We start from the raw sequence: 19000 nt of genomic DNA on the forward strand, positions 1-19000 counted from the left end.
CTACTATTTTTGTTATTTCAAGTGTTTTTTTTTCGATATTCTGATTTTGTCCAAGTTAGGGTAGAGATTATTTCGCACGACGAATCGAGTCGTTTCCGGTATTCTACCGGCCATGTTTTTTAGCAGAAAGCAAATTTGTTCATGACTTGAATTTTGACTTCTTTCTGTTGAGCATTTACCTCGTTTTTGATTGTTGACTTCTGTTTTCGAACATTGGACTTTAACAGTAGCTTCGTTTGTAATGTATAGTATTTAGGAACTGCTGGTAATTTTCAAGGTGAAGAGGTCATTTTGGGATTTTTTGTTCCTATATAAGTCACCCCTAATTATCTAAACTACACCGCACAAACCACCCCTCCCCCCACCACTTATCTAGCCCCCCCCCCAACACCTACCTACCCCCCTCCCCCCCAACACCTACCTGCCCCCCCCCCAACACCTACCTACCCCCCCCCCCCAACACCTACCTACCCCCCCCCCCACCTACCCCCCCTTGTTTGTTTTTTCCTCTTGTCTATTTTGATGTTCTAATTTCAGAAAGGTTAGGTTAGATTTTAATGCACGACGATTCGAGTCGTTTCCGGTATTCTACCGGCTATGTTTTTTTAGGTAGAACAAGTTTGTTCATGACTTGAATTGTGACTTCTTTCGTTTCCAAGATTTAACAGTTTTTGATCGTTGACTTTGTTTTCAAACACTGGACTTTAACAATAGCTTAGTTTGTAATGTATAGTTGTTTAGGAAGTGCTGGTAATATTCAACGTGAAATTAGATTTTTTGATCCTACATAAGTGTCATCCCTACTTATCTAAACTACAGACCCCCGACCTACCTTCCCCCATTCCTGCCAGCACCCCCCCATACCGCTACACCTTCCTCCTCTCCATCTCACCTATCTACCCCACCCAACTAGTTACCCCCCTCCACCTACCCACAGCCCTGCACTAAAAATTGTGTCTGCATTTTCTAAAACACTTTTTAATGTGTTTTATTGGGCTAACTTTTTTGTTTTTTTTCTTGTGTCTATTGTGATGTTCTGATTTCTTTGAGTTAAGGGCAGAGATTATAATGCACGAAGCTTCGATTTCTTTCCGGTATTCTCGCAGTTATGTGTTTTTATGCGATTTGTTGTCTGACCCTTGACTTTTCGTCCTCAAAAATGACAGGTATCGTTCAGAAAGCATCAAAGTCTCTGATAGCCCTAAGCCTTACTATACTCTAAGAATGAGATTCACCAAAACCGGTTTGAGGAGACACGTTCATTGTGCGAAAGGCGGTTCTTATTCTTAAAGATTTGAAGATTTGGCCCCCTCAATCACCCCTCTTCCCGCTATCATCCCCCCTCCATTCCGCGCATCACTCCTAGTGACCACCCCCACCACCTATAGATTTGAGCCCCCCTCTCATCTTGCCGGTGCAAGCCTACCCCCATCGCTTGACCCCCCCCCCCACACACACACCCCGGTCACCCCACCCCCCCCCCCCCCCCCCAATGCGAGCATCCTTAAACCCCAGCTGGCTACTACCGATGCCAACCGCTGTCGTTTGAGAATAGTTTGCCCGAAGTTATTCGGTTATGTTCTATACTCTTATTAGCTTGAGTGAACGTAACCTTCGCTTTATGTCATGTAAAATAAAAAAAAAAATTGTTGATTTTCAGTTTTTTAAAATGTTTTTACCTCCTTCTTTTTTCTTTAATTGTTTTTATAAATTGCAATAAGTGGTTTTAGTAGGTTAAAGTGATTTGACGGCGCAGTTTTTTGGCAGAGAAGGCTCCTATAGTCCTTTACGGAATTCTTCGGACTATAATTTAGCATTTCTAAGACGATGTATGTTTTGCGTAAGGTTTTTTAACCGAAAGTACTGCTTGTTCAGGCGGCGTTTAACCGTAAAGCAAACGTTCATGAACTGTGTTGAGTGAAGGACTTTTTGACTTTGAAAAATGTGTTTGAGTGAATGAACATATCAATTTCATTTTAACTGCAATCCTTGACTTTGGCTCTGTTGGTGTTGTGAGGTGTTTTTGAGTTATACATTCGTACACATAACAATCCAATTTTGGGGATATCTTTGCAATTTGTCTAATTATTTTTTCGTTTGCAGATACTAAAATAGAGTTTTATTATTTTATTATTGTTGATAATTCTTCTGTCTTCTGTGTTGCAAATTTCCTAATTTTCGAGACTGGCTGGTGTTTGACAATTTTTATGGTTGAACCGGCTATTTTGGAGATTTTCAATTTGTCCTTACATATTGCCATTTTTCAACGTTACCAAATATATTTCTAATAATACAAAATTCCGCGGACTTCAGATTTCCCTTTGCGCTATTTGTCAAGATTTTGTCTGAGGTTTAATTAAGTACTTTTTCCGCATGGTTTTTAACCGGAATGTTTCCGGTATGACGTCCTAATGTTTTGATGTTTGCTTCAATGTTTATGCTGAAATTTTTTTCGTTACGACAATGTGTAGATTCACCCAAAATTTGTTAATAATTCGGAACAATTCGTGTCATTCATGGCAGGTGTCATTTGTTTCTAATGAGGCATAAATGAATCAAGTTAATTGTTTCTTCATTGCAAAATGTTTATTTGATTTTTAATAGCCGCCCTCATCTTCTCAGACGGCTATTATAGCGCTCCTATTTTTTTTACAATTCAAAGAATTTAAATTGTATTGGGGCGCTGTCTTTTTTTACAATTCAAAGAATTTGAGTTGTATTGGGGCGCTGTCTTTTTTATTACGACTCGAAGAGGAGTATTGGAGAAGTCCTTTTTAATCAATTTTATTGGAGTGAATTTTGAAGCGGGAAATGAAAAATTTTGTGTTCACGTGCGGCATTATAAAGCAGTTTTTTTCTCAATTTTTTTTGGTTCAGAGGTTTGGTTATGATTTGCTTTTAATTTTAGACTGGGTTTGGTAGCGGTTTGAAGGTTTCTGAAAAAAATCTTTTTGAATTTTATGCTAATTCGGATGTTTTTTATGTATTTTGCTGATTTTTGGGCTAATTTTTACGATTTTTTTTACTATGTTTTGTTTTACTGCCTCAAATGGGTATTGAAGATATCCCTATTATTTGAGCAATTTTTAGTTAACACGTGATTACAGTTTTGTGGATATGAAGCATTATTTTGTTGAGAAATATGACGAAAAATGTTTGTTTTTAGACAAGTTTCTTAACCTATTATGACTTGCCTATTATTTTGCGAGCACTTGGGTACCCTATTGGCTGAAAAGAATTTTTGTTTAGATTTATGTGCTTTTGTAATATTAAAAAATAGTAAATTTTTGCAGTTTTTTAGTCAAAGTTGTTAGTAACAGCTTATTTTTCATGATTTGGCTTCAAGTATTTTTAAAAATCTCATAAGTTTTTTTAGTAGTTACTAGTTGTATTGATGAAGTGATTGTGACAGAGATAGTTTTTTGGGGTATCATTTAATTTGATCAGATTTTTAATCATATTTTAATAGATTTGATTTTTTTTACTTTTTTGTTTTATGGTTTTATTTCAAGATAAGCGTAAATTATTGGAGGCACGTTTTGTCTGATGAGTAGGTGGATGGCATTTAAGTGGATTTCCTCTTTGAGTCGTTTCCGGAACTCTTCCGGCTATATTTTTTGTTAGCAGAAAGCAAGTTTGTTCTTGACTTGAATTTTTGATTTCTTCAGGCTATGTTTTTTTTAAGATCTGTTCACACATTTTCATGATTTTTGAAGTCAAATTGGAGTAGTGATTTTGGTCACGCCGAAACAGGAATTGGAGCGAAAAAGCGAGTCGTTTTGCGGCGTGAAATTTTTCACTCTAATTTTAAAGTAGAGTGAGAAAACGGTATTTGAACAAAAATTCGTTTTCTCGCTAGTGGTTTTTTGTTCACATGCCACCTTTTCACTTTGATGTTCACTGCTTTTTCAATTTTTTGTATGGGATGTTTTTCTAAATGGTTTTTCCAATCCATTCATAGTTCATTTCAGGTCTAGAGTTTTGTTAATGAAAATTCTTTGAATTTTACGTCAGGACTTGTCCTGCTATGTTTTTTTACTTCGTCGAAAAAAAAAATGTTTCGCTTTACCTCATTTTGCCGCTTTTTCAATATTTTGCGTGAAATCTTTTTGACTTCTCTAGGCTTGTTTTTCTCTTCTCTCATTCTGCTAAAAGTGATTTTGAACATCAGTTGCTCAGCAAAGCAATTCAAAATAGAGTCAGTATAAAAAATTAAAGTCAAATAGAAACGGGATAAACCCATAAAGCCCTATTTTAGATGCCCGCTATTTGAGCGTCGTTCCTATAAGTATTAGTTACCATCTGTAATGCTTATTGGTGTTGGTAGTAGCCCCTGTGGCCTCTCTCTCTCTCTAATAAACAAAGCTTGTTCAACTACAAAATGCCATCAAAATAAATCGGACTTAAAAATGTTTTTGTACAAAATTTTTTTTTTCAATATCTTCTATTCTTCCAATCCCAATCATGCTTATTGGAATCAACGGCGGCTATTTTCCGGCAATCTGCCGGGTATGTTTTGACATTCTTTTCGAAAAGTATTACCGATTTTTACCGCTGTGTTGCAGATTTATTTTCAAAATTAAACTATTTTAAATTTTCAACTCTAAACTGCGTGCTATGCTCTGTGTAATGATTTAGTTATAGTTTTTTATTGTCAACTATTTTTCCAAAAATTCTGATTTTTGTCAACTTTGTTTTTGGTCATTGTTTACTCTCTCTCTCTCTCTCTCATTGGTTTCGCCCACGTTTTTTTAATGATCTCTGCATTCTAAGGATGCGTGGTGCCATTAGTTTACAGACTAGTTTTGGAGAAATGAAGTATGCTAAATTGTATTTAAGTCATGTATTTTACTTCTGTGTCATTACAGTCATATGCTTTGTTGACCGAGAAAATTTGATAATGGTGGAGAAATGTTGATGTTCGGGTCATAGCAATTTTTGTGAACGTGTGTATCTTTTTATACAAATTTTTTGCTTGACAATTTTGCGCTTTTCTTCTAGAACATTCTTTGACTTCTCACGTGACTGTTTCACGCTTTCGTTCTTCAATTTTGAGTGACCTCTTTTGCTCCCAAGTAAAGCTAATATAAAATCGGTTGCAGTGTAGCATAGGTAAGTGATTCGTAGCGCAGTGGTTAGTGCGGGTGGTTGTGGATCGGGAGGTCATTGGTTCGAATCCCGGCGGAGGAAATGTTTTTTGCCTTCATAAAGAAAAATTGATCTAGGCTACAACCCCTGAATTAAATTGCCTCGCCTGTCGTTTAAGAGGTTCCGACATGTGTGGGTTTATGTTTAGAGGCTTGTCCTGCTGCTTTTTTGTCATTACATCTATAATTCTCTCGACCATTTGACTTTATCTTTTTCAGTGACTTTTACTGCTTTGCAGTTTAATTTATGTGCGTTTTCTTTTTCTAATCAATTTTGCGTCAGATTTTAGTTCAGTTGGTGAGTTTTCGATTTGGCTTACTTGACAAATTTGCACTCACTAAGTGCACTAATTTAAGTGCCACAAACTTAAGTGCACTAATTCTTGAAGATTACAGTTTTATTTTTAATATCGTGTATCTAATTGTAGCAGAGCTCTTGTTAGTGATTTTTGTGTCATGTGCACTGCGAATGGAATGTAACCCTTGTAACCCTGGAAAATAAAAGGTGGTCGATTTATCCATTCTATTCTTGTTCAAGATACAATGAAGGTCAAGGAGGTCTATCGCGGCTATTTTCGGGTAATCGGCCGGCTATGTTTAGGAATTTTGTTGGCCTTGTTTTTTTTGTCAATTTAAGTGAATCGATTTGCAGAGATTCACAGAATGGTTCCATTGAGAAGTGCTTTAAAAACTCCGTGATTCTTTAAAAGGCTTTACAAAGTTTTCAGTATCTCGAAGTTCTGTCTTTTTTTAAAACGTTTTCCCATTTTTCGTTCAAATGTTTTGTTGTCAAATAAAATGTTTTTAATCCCTTGATAAGGTTTCTACAGTTACATCTGCTTCAGTATATGATGTTTGATATGTGTTAAAACAATTTTGAGGATACTTCCGTTAATCGTTTTAACCGAACAAAAGAGTTCAAATGGCCTTTCCAACAAAACCGTTTTTAACAAAAAATAATGTTGAGTGACAGCTGCTACCTAAAAATCGAGATGTTGGCGAAAAAGTTGATGCTATTTTTGTCTTCAGACACTCCAGCTTTGATATACCTTTCAACCATTATAAAATTCTAGCCGTCAATAGTTCAGTCTACTTCAATCTATTTTTGCATTCTAATAGAAGAATGAAGAAAGATTGAAAGATTGAAGAAACTGCTTGGTGATTTCAACCCAAATTTTGGGAGCCGTTGTTTTACTGGGAACCGAACTGCCAATAATGAACAGATTAAATTTTTTCTTGTGTGATTAATTGATCTAACAAAGAATCCTTAAAGATTTCAACAAACAAGTTTTCACTTTTCATTCTGATTTCTTAATTTTTCTCATAAAATTTTTGATAGAGGAGGAAATTCCTGTGCGAAACACAGCAGCTGCCAATCCAACTTGCTACTGTTGTCTATGACTTGAAAAAATACCAGTGTCTAACTCATGGAAAGTTGCGCCTGAGGAAAACTTTTTTAAAACGGTTGATGAGCTAAATCTGCTCGATGAAGACATGATACCAGAAATGCTTCTCTCCTTCCCCTCCACTTCCCGGCTGAACAATCTTTTCCTTGTAGTGTTCCTTAACCATTTTTAGACAAACTAATGCATGTTTTTGTGCATGACATTGGTTTATATAGCATAATAAGAGACTGGCTATTTTAATTTAGTCATTATAAAAATATCAGTTATGGAAAGATATAATCTACCGGAGAAAAAGTAAACAATTGTATCACATGTCATTAACTGAATTTTAAAAAATGAAGCTCTCAGCTAGCGCTTGTTATTCAAAAGTGCTGCTACGTTTTATCAATATTCGGAGTTAAGCCTTGAATGATTTATTTGTTACCAATATCAAAAAGGGGAACTTCTGTAACCTAGTTTAATTTTACTGGATCAGATGTTTTGCCTACCACTCGGAGATTAGATTTATGATAATCATGCCATAAATAAATGATAAAATTTTCTGAATCGGACAGTATTTACTTGTGTTCTATCTCCAAAATAATTCCGAACCGCAGACAAAAGCACAAATATTATCCAAGATCGGGCTTTTCTTGTTGCATTGATATTACAGAGAAGGCTAAATCTAGACATAATAAATATGCAAATACTACTGCAAGTAATTCTACTGAAATTGATTTATCACCGTTTTGATTAAGCTTAGCGTAAGCTATTCTCAAAGAAATTTCACCGAGCTCTGAAAAGTATAGTGATTCCTTTGTACTAAACTGGGGATACCATGGCTTGCGTTTTTGCGACTGGTAAACAAAATTTAAGTCACTCGCTCTATGTTACACTGAAAACCATTTTCGGAGAAAAGTTTTGAGAAACTGTTTCAGTTTTGAGAATTGTTACTGTTTAAATTATAACGATTGTTTTTTCCTGGCAGCTTTTTTCATTGGTGTTGTGAAATCTCTCGGGTTTTCTCTAATTAGCCAGTATAAAAAACAGCAATTTAATTGTATATAGAAAAACTAGAAAGGCAATCTACCGTATCAGAGGAAAAACAGCAAAATGTTCTTGATGTATGCAGGTATGTTACAAGTGACGCGAAAACAGTGACTGTCTCCGCAGATAATCAAAATGAGATGAGGTTCTATCTTTACCCAGACAGCGAGCCTGTACCGAATTTGAGTGAGATGGTAAATGAGGTGAAGCAAGAAGCCAAGTACAGAGCCACTATGGACCCAGATGCGTTCATCAAACAATTGGCCTCGAAGTTAGTTGGCATGATAGAAAGTTCACTGTCATATTCTCTAAGAAATCAAAAACACCTTGCCTGGTTTCTGTTAATCGTTGCAGAAGTCTTTGACTAGCATATTAATTGTTTTAGAGTATTGATTAATAGCCGCCCTCATCTTCTCAGCCGGCTATTATAGCGCTCCTATTTTTTTACAATTCAAAGATTTTGAATTGTATTGGGGCGCTGTCTTTTTACGACTGGAAGAGGAGTATTGGTTTTTTTAAGGTTTTTTTTTTACCGGAAGTACTATATTCGTTCAGACGATGTTTTGACCTAAAAGCGAAAGTGAGTAAAATTGCCGTGTGAACTAATTTTTTTCTGAGCGAGAGAAGTTTTTTGATCATGCGCTGCGTTTAGTGAATGACTTTTCGACTTTGAAAAGTAGTTTTTGACTGAATGGCACATATAGATAACCGTTTTTGGCCTTTCTTTCGTCCAAATGGCCCATTTTTTTTTGCTTGAAATTTGGTTTTTTTGTTGAAATAATTTTTATGCGATGCTATATTGAAATTTAAACCTCGGAAATTGATACCACAGTGTTTTTTTGCAGGGTCTGAAAATGCGTTTGAAGTTCAAAATTGGCACATATTTCTTAATTTTTTTAGTTTATTTTCGGATTTTTTTGTAATTTCTTCATTTTTGGATATTTCAGCCGTCTATTAGTCAAAAATAAGTTACTATAGCAACTTTCCTTTGATAATTCATATACCTAACGCCTCTTTCTATCTCGATGTAATTTTGTTTTATAAAATTGTACATGTGCTAATCCGATTTTGGCAGTTTTTTTTCAATTGTTCTCAGTTTTTTGTTTGTATTTTGATTTTAATTACTAGAACTAGTCTTTTGTGCAGCATGAGGGACTTTGGTTTTCGTTTCAAAAAAAATTCAATCATTTTTTGGCGTAAGGTTTTTGAAAAACAGTTTTTTTTTGAAAATTTTTCATTAATGCGATCTCAAAAATGTGAACATTTTTTTTGCAAAATGTTTTGCAGGTTTGAATTCTGATTTTTCCTTTTTTGTTCCGTTCAGGAGGATGAATCTTTGTCTCTGATGACTCGTTATCTTTACTATGTCTCGAATGCTGAACAATAAAATGTATTCGTTTTCATTTTTTAAATTTGATTTTCAACTTTCATAAATCAAGAATTAGTCTTTTTGTAACTGGGCATATTTTTCACATTCTAGTTTGTATCATTCTGGCTTTGTCCTGGCACCTATATTTGTATTCGTTATTTTGATTTTTTTGGTTGTTAAATGTTGATTGATTTCAGCATTTTTCGTAGATTTTTGTCATTTCTTTAGTTTGCAATTGATTCCATTCATCATAATTTAGTCCTGAGAGTTTGCTAGAAAACCTATTCCAAAATTTCCACTTATTACTATTATAGCAGATTTTTTCAGGCCTTGGTTTTGTTTTTTAACGATGTTTGGTCTGTGATTATTTTGCTGTTGCTTATGTCTTTTCTGTGATTAATTTAATTTTTGATTTTGTATGAAATCCAGTTGTCTGGAATATATGTACATCAAGGACGAAGTATGTGTTGTTTTTGTCTTAATTGCAGTGATTAGAAATCTAATTTTAGTGGTTTTCTGATTCTTAGTGGTTTTCTGATTCTTAAATTTGATCATTCTTTTTTGAAAAATTTAACTTAGTTTCTAAGATTATTATCTGCCATTTGCTTTCGCGACCTTGAGATTAGAATCATGAATTATTTGAGGGATATTGATAGCCCTGTCAGCTTTTTCAGCCTATTAGTTTTTTGGCCATCCTAATTATTTCGGAGTTTTTTCAAACGTTTTCAATAATATAAAATTTTGCTACATTTTGTTTCTTTGTGATAGTGGTTTAAATTTCACCAATTTTTAGATCAGACCTCGGGAGGTAATGAGTTAATGGTTTTATACAAAACGTAATGACTTCAGCTGCAATTATGGTTTTTTGTGAAGTTTTGATGCTTCGAGTTGCTTCCGGAATTCTTCCGGCTATGTTTTTTTTAAGATCTGTTCACACATTTTCATAATTTTTGAAGTCAAATTGGAGTAGTGATTTTGGTCACGCCGAAACATGAAGTGGAGCGAAAAAGCGAGTGGTTTTGCGGCGTGAAATTTTTTCGCTCTAAATTTAAAGTAGAGTGAGAAACGGTGTTTGAACAAAAATTCGCTTTCTCGCTAGTGATTTTTTGTTCACATGCGGCAATTTCGCTTCGATTTTTTTCAGTTTTTTTTGATTTTTTAGATTGGATTTTTTTTGTAAATGGTTTTCCCAATCCATTCATAGTCCTTTCTAGGTCTAGTTTTCTGTTAAGTCAATGATAATTCTTTGAATTGTACGTCAAGACTTGTTCTGCTATGTTTTTTTTACTTCGTCGAATAAAAAAAATGTTCCGCTTTACCTCATTTTGCCGCCGTTTCAACATTTTGCATGAAATCTTTTTGACTTCTCTAGGCTAGTTTCTCTCTTCTCTCATTCTGCTAAAAGTGATTTTGAACATCAGTTGCCCAGCAAAGCGATTCAAAATGAACAGAGTTAGTACAAAAATGGATGTCAGAAATAGAAACGGGATAAACCCATAAAGCCCAATATTAGATGCCCGCTATTTGAACGTCGTTCCTATGTCTTATCTACCATCTCTAATGCTTATTGTTATTGATGGTAGCCCCTGTAGCCTCTCTCTAAAACAGAAGTATGTTCAACCACGAAATGCCATCAAAATAAATTGGACTTAAAAAAATGTTTTTGTACAAAAATCTTTTTTTTCAATATCTTCTGTTATTTCAATCCCAATCATGCTTATTGGAATCAACGGCGGCTATTTTCCGGCAATCTGCCGGGTATGTTTATTAATGCTAATAGTTGCTTTTGAAGCAATGATTATAGTCGTGTGTCTTTTTGCAACTCGAAGAGCAGTACTGGTATTCCAAGTTCTTCTTCAATCCAAAGGTTTTCTGCTTTATTTGTTGTTTTGACAAGTGGAGCAAACGTTACAGTCGAAATTTAGAGGAGTGAAGAAAGGAGGAGTTAGTAAATGTCTGATGAAATAATGAGTGTTTAGTTCCTACCGCTTTTTAAAGAAGGTGAGAAAAGCAGGCGTGACAGTTTTAAACGAGAGAGGGGAAATATTTTTTCTTTTTCGGTTGTTTACGCAGTTCTTTCTACTGAACGGAAAAAGTAAATTAGCACCCCCCTATTTTATCGAAATATAAATTACAGGTTTGACCCAATATTATTCCAACTTGAACACACTTCGAAGAGTTTTTACACCATTGATCACCAACACTCTCTCGCCTGCCAATGAAATTCAGACAAACGTTCACTTATTAAACGTTCGCAACATTCACTGACCAAAAATCACAACGTAAGTTTGATCAATTTTGTCCCAATTTCTCGTTTAAAAAAGTTGTCAAATTATTACAATTTATTTGCATCTTTTCTCCCTCTAATGTTTAATACAAGTGGATGCTTAACCATAGTTGCATGAATCTGAAAATATATCACATCTTGTAACAACTTTTGTAACTATGAAACTTCGCTGAAGTTCATCATTTCTGAAGTTCATCAACATTGGGATTTCTGGTACGTGAACGTTGCATTTTATCTGAATTTCATAGGTAGGCGAGAGGACTACTGTTGGGGATCAATGGTGTAAAAACTGTTTTCAAAATTTGATTTTAAGTTAGGGTAATGTTGCCTCGCAAAACGAATTTTTACTTGGCAAAAGGGGGGGGGGTGCCGTACAGTATATTAAATCCATCATTATTTGACAAATTAATCAACAGCCGAGAAACCATAGCGAGTTTATTATGTCTCACCTTGGGTTTTTTAATGCGTCGTTCCTTTTTTGCGATCATTTTGAGGTGACCTTTTTTCTGCTTAAAATATTTTGGACAGCCGATGCTCAGCAAAGCAATTCAAAATGAACAGAGTCAGTATCAAAAAAACGAAATCAGAAATAGAAACGGGATAAATCCATAAAACCCAATTCTAGATGCCCGTTACTCGAACTGTGTTCTTAGTTACCATCTGTAATGATTATTGGTATTGATACTAGCCCCTGTGTGGTCTCACTACGAAACAGGAGTATGTTCAGCTCCAAAATGACATCAAAATAGTTCGCACTTTGTACAAAGATCATTTTATCCTTACTTTTTCTCTTTCAATCCCAATCTTGGTAATGGGAATCAACGGCGGCTATTTTCAAGCAATCTGCAGGGTATGTTCACCCTTGATTCTCTAATAAATTTAAATTGACATTCGTTTTTGTGGTTCTTTACTTCTGAGGCCAGTTGTTATCTGCAGTCTTTTTAAATGAGTTTCATCGTTCCGCGATATTGTTTTTAATAAATTTCCGCTCAATTTCCGCTGTAAATAATATTTTTACTAACTTGATGCAATTTTTATTAATGGCCGTCCTACTCTTCTAAGCCTGCAATTTTAGCGCTCCTATTTGTGTTTTTTTTTCATTTTCGTCGAACAAAAATTTGTTTCGCTTTACCTTAATATGCCGCTTTTTCGTCATTTTGCGTGAAATCTTTTTGACTTCTCTAGGCTAGTTTTTCTCATTCTGGTCAAAGTGCCTTTAAACAGCAGTTGCTCAACAAAGCAATTTAAAATGAACAGGGTCAGAAAAAAAACCAAATCAGAAATAGAAACGCGATAAACCCATAAAGCCCCGTTTTTGATACCCGTTGCTTGCACTTTGTTCTTACGATTCTTATTTACTATATCTGAGGCCTATTGGTATTGATACTAGACCCTGTAGCCTCTCACTAAAAATCGGAGTATGTTCAGCTACAAAATGACATCAAAACAGTTCACACTGTAAAATTGTTTGAGTACAAAAATTTTTTCATTAGTGTTTTTCTCTATAGTGGTTTTTTGTTCACACGTGGCAATTTCACTTCGATTTTTTTCCGTTTTTTCGTTTTTGGGTCCGATTTATGTCTAAATGGTTTTCCCAAACCATTCATAGTTCATTCTAGACCAAGTTTTGTTTGAACCAAATTTCCGTTTCTCGCTAATGGTTTTGTGTTTTTCTGATCTTGATTTTCCGTTTTTTTTATTTTTTGATCTGATTTTTAAGGAATGGTTTATCCATTCACTCATAGTCCGTTTTAGGTCTTTAGCTCAGGTTTCTTGTTAATAGATGCATAGTGATAGCTGGGGCTATTATTGGCTTTCTCTTTGTTTTTTTATTTCGTTGCGATTTTTGTTACGACCATATGACGTCACAACCCATTTCAAATCTGCTTTTTGTTTACTCTTTCATGCAATTTCAAGTGAAGTGCGTACGGGACGTCATTTTTAACTCTTAGTGGAGAGAGTTTTGTTCATTTGCGTGATTAAATTTTTGGTCACACTTGACTCAACTCACTCATAAAAATGACTTCCTCAGTTTGAAATTGACTTTAATTTACTTTATTTCAAAGGGATAAGATCAAATGTGTATGTGTCACTCTAAATGAAGGTTATTAGAGAGCAGCTAATCGAGGCAGCAAGAACTTATACAGGTTTTTAATCAAAATAACATATCGGCCTTCAATGAAAAGATGAATTTTTTTGGTTTGCCTGTTTTATTGTTCTTTGAGACTATAGATCTACGAAGCTATTGCGGCAATTTTCTGGCCATCTGCCAGCTATTTTTTTTAGTAATTTAAAATTCTTTGAATTGTGCGTTAGGACTTGTCCTGCTATTTTTTTTACTTCGTCGAATAAAAATCATCGCTTTACCTCATTTTGCCGCCTATTCGAGATTTTGCTTGAAATCTTTTGGACTTCTCTAGGCTAGTTTCACTCTTCTCATATTCTGCTAAAAGTGTTTTTAGACAGCAGTTGCTCCTTAAAGCAATTCAAAATGAGCATAGTCAGTATAAAAAAACGAAATCAAAAATAGAAACGGGATAAACCCATAAAGCCCGATTTTAGATGCCCGTTACTCGAACTTTGTTCTTAGTTAGCATCTCTAATGCTTATTGATATTGATACTAGCCCCTGTGTGGTCTCCCTACGAAACAGGAGTATGGTCAGCTCCAAAATGACGTCAAAATAGTTGGCACCTGAACATTTTTTGTACGAAAATCATTTTTCACTAGTTTTCTCTTCTTTATCCCAATCTTGGCTATGGTAATCAACGGCGGCTAATTTTAGGCAATCTGTCGAATATGCGTTTTTGCTGTCGTTGATTCATAAAGGGTTGTTAGATTGCGTATTAATTCTAAGGATGTATTGATTCGTTTTTTTTCATAGCGTTATTGATAGCCGCCGTCAGCTTCTCTACGGCTATTATTGTGGCGCTTTTATTAATTCGGTTCACCTTTTGATCTTGTTTTTCGTTTGACATTAGTCATGATTTTCATGCTTGACTTCTGACTTGCCTCACTCACTGTTTCAACTGAATGGATTTTAAGTTTTTTCACTCATTGAATTACGTAATGTAGTGAATACATTCAAAGTCAAAAAAAGCAAAATCTAAGGATCAGAAGAAACAGGATAAGCATATAAAGCCTGGTCTTTAAGTCATAGTGCCTTAGGTTATCAAAGTTCATTGAAGCGATTGCTAGCTGGCTTTCGTATTATGCTTAGTAGCCTTCATCTTAGAAGCTGAATTAAGTGTAATTTAAGAATCTAACCGAATATGCAGAATTTACACACTTAGGACTCTTTGACACTTCGAAAAAGTCAATTTCTCTCTTATTTTCTTTTTTCTGTTTCAATCCCAATTTGTCTTAAGCGGGTCAACGGCGGCTACTTTCCGGCAATTTGCCGGCTTTGTTGTTGATCGTTGACTTCTGTTTTCGATCATTGAACTTTAACAGTAACTGAATACGGTCAAAAATACAGTCGAGGTAGAAGGGCCTGATAGCCGAGTGGGCAGTGCTTCTGGTCAGGGAGCGGGAGGGCGATGGTTGGAATCCCGGCGTGGAAAACTGGTTTTGCACCCTTAACAAAAAATTTATCTAAGCTACAGTCCCTGAATTAAATTACCTCGCCTGTCGTTCGAGGGCAATTCTTCCGACATTAGTCGGTTTATGTTTTCTTATTTAAAACAATCTGATTGCTCTGTTGAGAAAGAAGACTGGTTGCTTGTATGTGGATTCAAAATACGTGCAGCTGGGTGTAAAAATAATTGCACGAAACTATGTTTAGTTCTCGTGTTTATTTGAGCGCAGAGCAAATATAGCCACTTGCTTTGTTGCGTTTCGTGATAGTTCGCATAACCAGGTTTTTGATCTGATTATTTTTTAAAAAAAAGTGTCTGGTTCAGAGACACCTGTTATTTAGGTATCCGGCTCTAACTCACATCTACAGCATTGGGAGGTCAACTGGTGGTCATGAAATGAATGTCCTCGTCATCTCTGATCAGCCCAAGAAGCACGAATTGGGTGACTAGATACTTTTATATTGCAATCTCGCTTCTTAAAAAATGGCAAAGGACGTTTTTTCTAATGTCAGTTGCATGACGTTTCAATGTTTACTGCGGAAAAACAATTTTCCATATAGGGGATACTTGACACGATTATTGTGTGGGTTCAGAGGTGTCATAAGTTTAAAGAAAACGGGGTTAAAAACAGAAAATATCGACAAACATTTTTGATGTGATCGAAACAGTTCAAGTTTATCCAAATGAAGTGTTTCGTAGGCGAGCCTGAGCTGAAGTTGATATCGAGTTTGCACGGCAATGAAGTAGTTGGACTGGAGATGCTGGCGACATTTGCAGAATACTTGCTTGTGAATTATGGCTTCAATAGAGACATCACTTGGATTATTGACAACACCAGGATTCACATTCTGCTATCTGCCAATCCCGACGGAAGACTCAAAATGCTGCAGAGATTGAGTTAGTTGACAAAATGGCAGTTTATAACCACTTGTTATGGCTCTGAGAATTCGAGCCGAACGGACCCAGACCCGAATGAGACACCATTGCGCTAAAGTTAACTGCTAAGCTAGAAGTGTCATTTTTAATTGCGCTTGAACGAAGTTCATAGCAATTATTGTAAACGTCTGTTTTTTTATGCAAAATTTTCGCTTGACAATTTTGCGCTTTTCTTCTAGAACATTCTTTGACTTCTCAAGTGACTTTTTCACGCTTTCGTTCATCATTTTTGAGTGATCTCTTGTGCTTCGAAGTTGCTAATATAAAATCGGTTGCAGCATAGCTAAATTAGCGTAGAGCGGTAGTTAGTGTGGGTAGCCGTGGATCGAGAGGTCAGTGATTCGAATCCCGGTGGGGTCAAAGTTTTTTTGCACCAATAAAGAAAAATTGATCTAGACTAAAAGACCATGAATTAAATTGCCTCGGCTGTCGTTCAAGAGCAGTTCTTCCGACATTTGTCGGTTTATGTTTGTGTAACATAGGCAACATATGTTTTATCACCTCTACGATTTATTAATGGCTCTCGAACGAAATTCGAAGCATCTATCTATCTAATGGATATATTAAACTATCTAATATATGAAGCTATCTAATATACTAAACTTAACTCGAATATATATATGCCACCATAATTAAGCTACGAGTTGTAACATTTTTAACGCCCCTTAAATATGCAGCATAGCGTTTTGAATGCATTTCGAAAAATGTCGATCAGCGAAAAGCTGTCAATGCCAAAAAGGGTCAATAACCGAAAAGCTACTTATGTGAATAAGTTCAATGGCCGAGAAGGCTACGTATACCAAAGGCTCAAAGACTGAAAAGCTGCTGATGCAAAACAGGTCAATGATCGGAAAGCTGTTGATGCAATGAACGAATAGGTGCTAATACAAAAGGAGTCGATCACCGAAAATGTGTTGAAACAAAAAAAAACGGCAATGATGATTATCAATGTAAAGGTAAATCATCGAAATGAAAGCACTGCTGGACAATTGATCATATAAAATTATATGAATTAGCTGAAATGTGATGTGGCGGGGCAAGGTTCTGTGTTTAATTACTCTCAAACGAAATTTGTAGCAATTTTATGAGTCCTGTCCGTCTTTTTATGCGATTTTTCGCTTGACCGATTTTTCGTCTGACCCATTTGACTTTTCGTCCTCAAAAAATGGGTTAAACAGGTAGCGCCCAGTGGGCATTGTTAATTGCTCTCAAACGAAGTTTGTAGCAATTATAATAGTCCTGTCGGTCTTTTCCGATTTTTTGTCTGACCCATTTGACTTTTAGTCCTCAAAAACGGGATAAACAGGTAGCGCCCAGCGAGCATTAAGTGCTCTTGGAGCCTTTCAGCTCACTAGCCTCCAATTATGCGAATCACAGAAACTGTTTTGGAGACTTATACTTATGATGTGTGGGCAGGTCCTAGAGTTTGACTCCCACAACACTCCACACACACACACACAGCCCCTCTCTTACTTCACCCCACCGCTGCACATCGTTCAGGCCGTGAGGGGCCGTGCAGCAGAAAACCCCAACTGTTGTCCTCCATCAGCCCCCACTAAACCGAAGCTAGCTACTGACGAATCCAACCGCTCAACGGTTGTTTGAGAGCTATTCGCCCGACGTTAGTCGGTTGTTATATTTTTTAAATACTCTCAATCAAAGTTTGTTGCAATTCTTTAGTCCTGTAACATTATTGCCAATCAATTGCTTGACATATTTGATTTTTTACACGATTTATTGCTCGAGTTTAATTTTTGCATGATCACAGTCTCATTTGGAAGTTTAAACAACTTAATCACTTGTCGGTTTTGTTTCTGTAAACCAAATTAACAATCAGGCTGCTAGGAATTAATTTCAATTTTGTTAATTGCTCTCGATTTAAATTTAAAGGAACTATTGTAAACGTGTCGGTTTGATTGTAATGTTTTTGCTTGATCGTTTTTCGCTTGTTTTAGAACTTTCTTTTGATTTTACCTAAATAAATTTTTCATGCTTGACTTCTTGTTTTTTTTACTTGATTTAGTTTTCCATTCTACAGGACGTTGCTATATTTAGTGATTGTAATATGTGGTATTTGAAGGCACTCAGAATTGAGTGGTTAATGCCTCAGTAGCACGCCAGATGTAGCCGGTTTGAACCCCAGTCGTTTTGATCGCTTTCGCTTCTTCTTAACTATTTTTTTCCAACATTCCAATTTTAACTTGTTTTATTTAATTGATTCAGTTTCAAAATTCCTGGGCTTTTACGTTGCTATCGCATTTTCTTATTTTCTATCTCCCTCCCGGGATCTGGTTCTCTCTCTATCTCTTTTTCTTTTGATTCTCTATTTCTATTGATTTTGTTTAATTGCTCTCGAAGGAAAAGCATTTATCGAATACGTGGGCCTTTTTTCAAGCAATTTGCGTTTTTCTGCTTGAATAATCTTTGACTGATCTAGTGACTTTTTCACGCACTTCTTCTTTGATTGGTTTCAATTGCTCTCACGCCGAAATAAAAGTTGTTGTTAAAACACAGCCGATTGTTAGAGACTCGAAAACAAGTCCCTGATAGCCGAGTAGTTAATACCTCCGTTGAGGTGACAGAATCGGACTCAGGAGGTCGGAATTCGAAGCCTATCGTCGGTTGGTTTTTCGCACCCATAAAGAAAACTTTATCGAGGCTGCAGTCCCTGAATTAAATTGCGCCGCCTGTCATTCCAGAGCAATTTTTCTAACGTTAGTCGTTTGTTTTGTTTTATTTCTCTAGGTTTTTTCTCCTTATGTTTCTTCTCTATTTTTTGTTCCAGTCTTTCTCTTGTATCCATCCGTATATAGGTTTTGGATATAAACATAATACTTATATCTCCTCTTTCATCTTTGTCAAATACAGTTTCTGCGTTTTTTCCTCTCCAAGTTTCTTTTTCCTTTTTCTGTCTTTTCTCTTTTTTAGATTTTTTTTGCTTTCTATCTTCCTTTCTGTTGCGTTGTTTTATTCTTCTTTTTTGTGCTCAGTTCTTTTTTGTCTAATTTTTAGACTAAAAATCCCGCCTATTTATTATTATAATTATTTAGAATCTCGTGTGAGCTCATGTAAAACGTGTTTTTTGGTAGATGTTTATCCGTTTTTTCGTTCAGTGCGCTCATATGTGGCTAACAATTTTTCAATGAGTCGAGTGTTGTTCGTAAAGCAATTTCCAGTGAGTTCTGCATCGAAACAATTTTTGATTTACACCCATGGTACTTGCGAAAATTTTCTATTTCTTAAATTTGAAGT

The 19000-nt window shown here is 35.7% G+C and overlaps 1 protein-coding gene across 1 annotated transcript; it reads left to right on the forward strand.

The window, feature by feature from the left end:
* The first annotated feature begins 7645 nt into the window (after positions 1 to 7645).
* LOC142354803 (carboxypeptidase D-like) lies at positions 7646 to 15749 on the forward strand. Its single transcript, XM_075407175.1, has 3 exons — positions 7646 to 7850; positions 15154 to 15254; positions 15512 to 15749. Exons 1-3 carry the CDS (start codon positions 7720 to 7722, stop codon positions 15712 to 15714), a joined length of 435 nt encoding a protein of 144 aa, XP_075263290.1. The 5' UTR covers positions 7646 to 7719; the 3' UTR covers positions 15715 to 15749.
* The last annotated feature ends 3251 nt before the right edge of the window (positions 15750 to 19000 follow it).

This window comes from Convolutriloba macropyga, unplaced genomic scaffold (assembly GCF_964194025.1).
Source record: "Convolutriloba macropyga unplaced genomic scaffold, txConMacr16.3 SCAFFOLD_4989, whole genome shotgun sequence".
In the NCBI taxonomy this organism is placed as follows: domain Eukaryota; kingdom Metazoa; phylum Xenacoelomorpha; order Acoela; family Convolutidae; genus Convolutriloba; species Convolutriloba macropyga.

Bases quoted from the DNA above. Each gene is read 5' to 3' on its own strand.
- LOC142354803 (XM_075407175.1), top strand. From the start codon at position 7,720: ATGAGGTTCTATCTTTACCCAGACAGCGAGCCTGTACCGAATTTGAGT. The intron at 7,851-15,153 runs GTTAGTTGGCAT...CCTGTTATTTAG, and splicing joins ATCAAACAATTGGCCTCGAA to GTATCCGGCTCTAACTCACA. The intron at 15,255-15,511 runs GTGACTAGATAC...AGTGTTTCGTAG, and splicing joins GCCCAAGAAGCACGAATTGG to GCGAGCCTGAGCTGAAGTTG.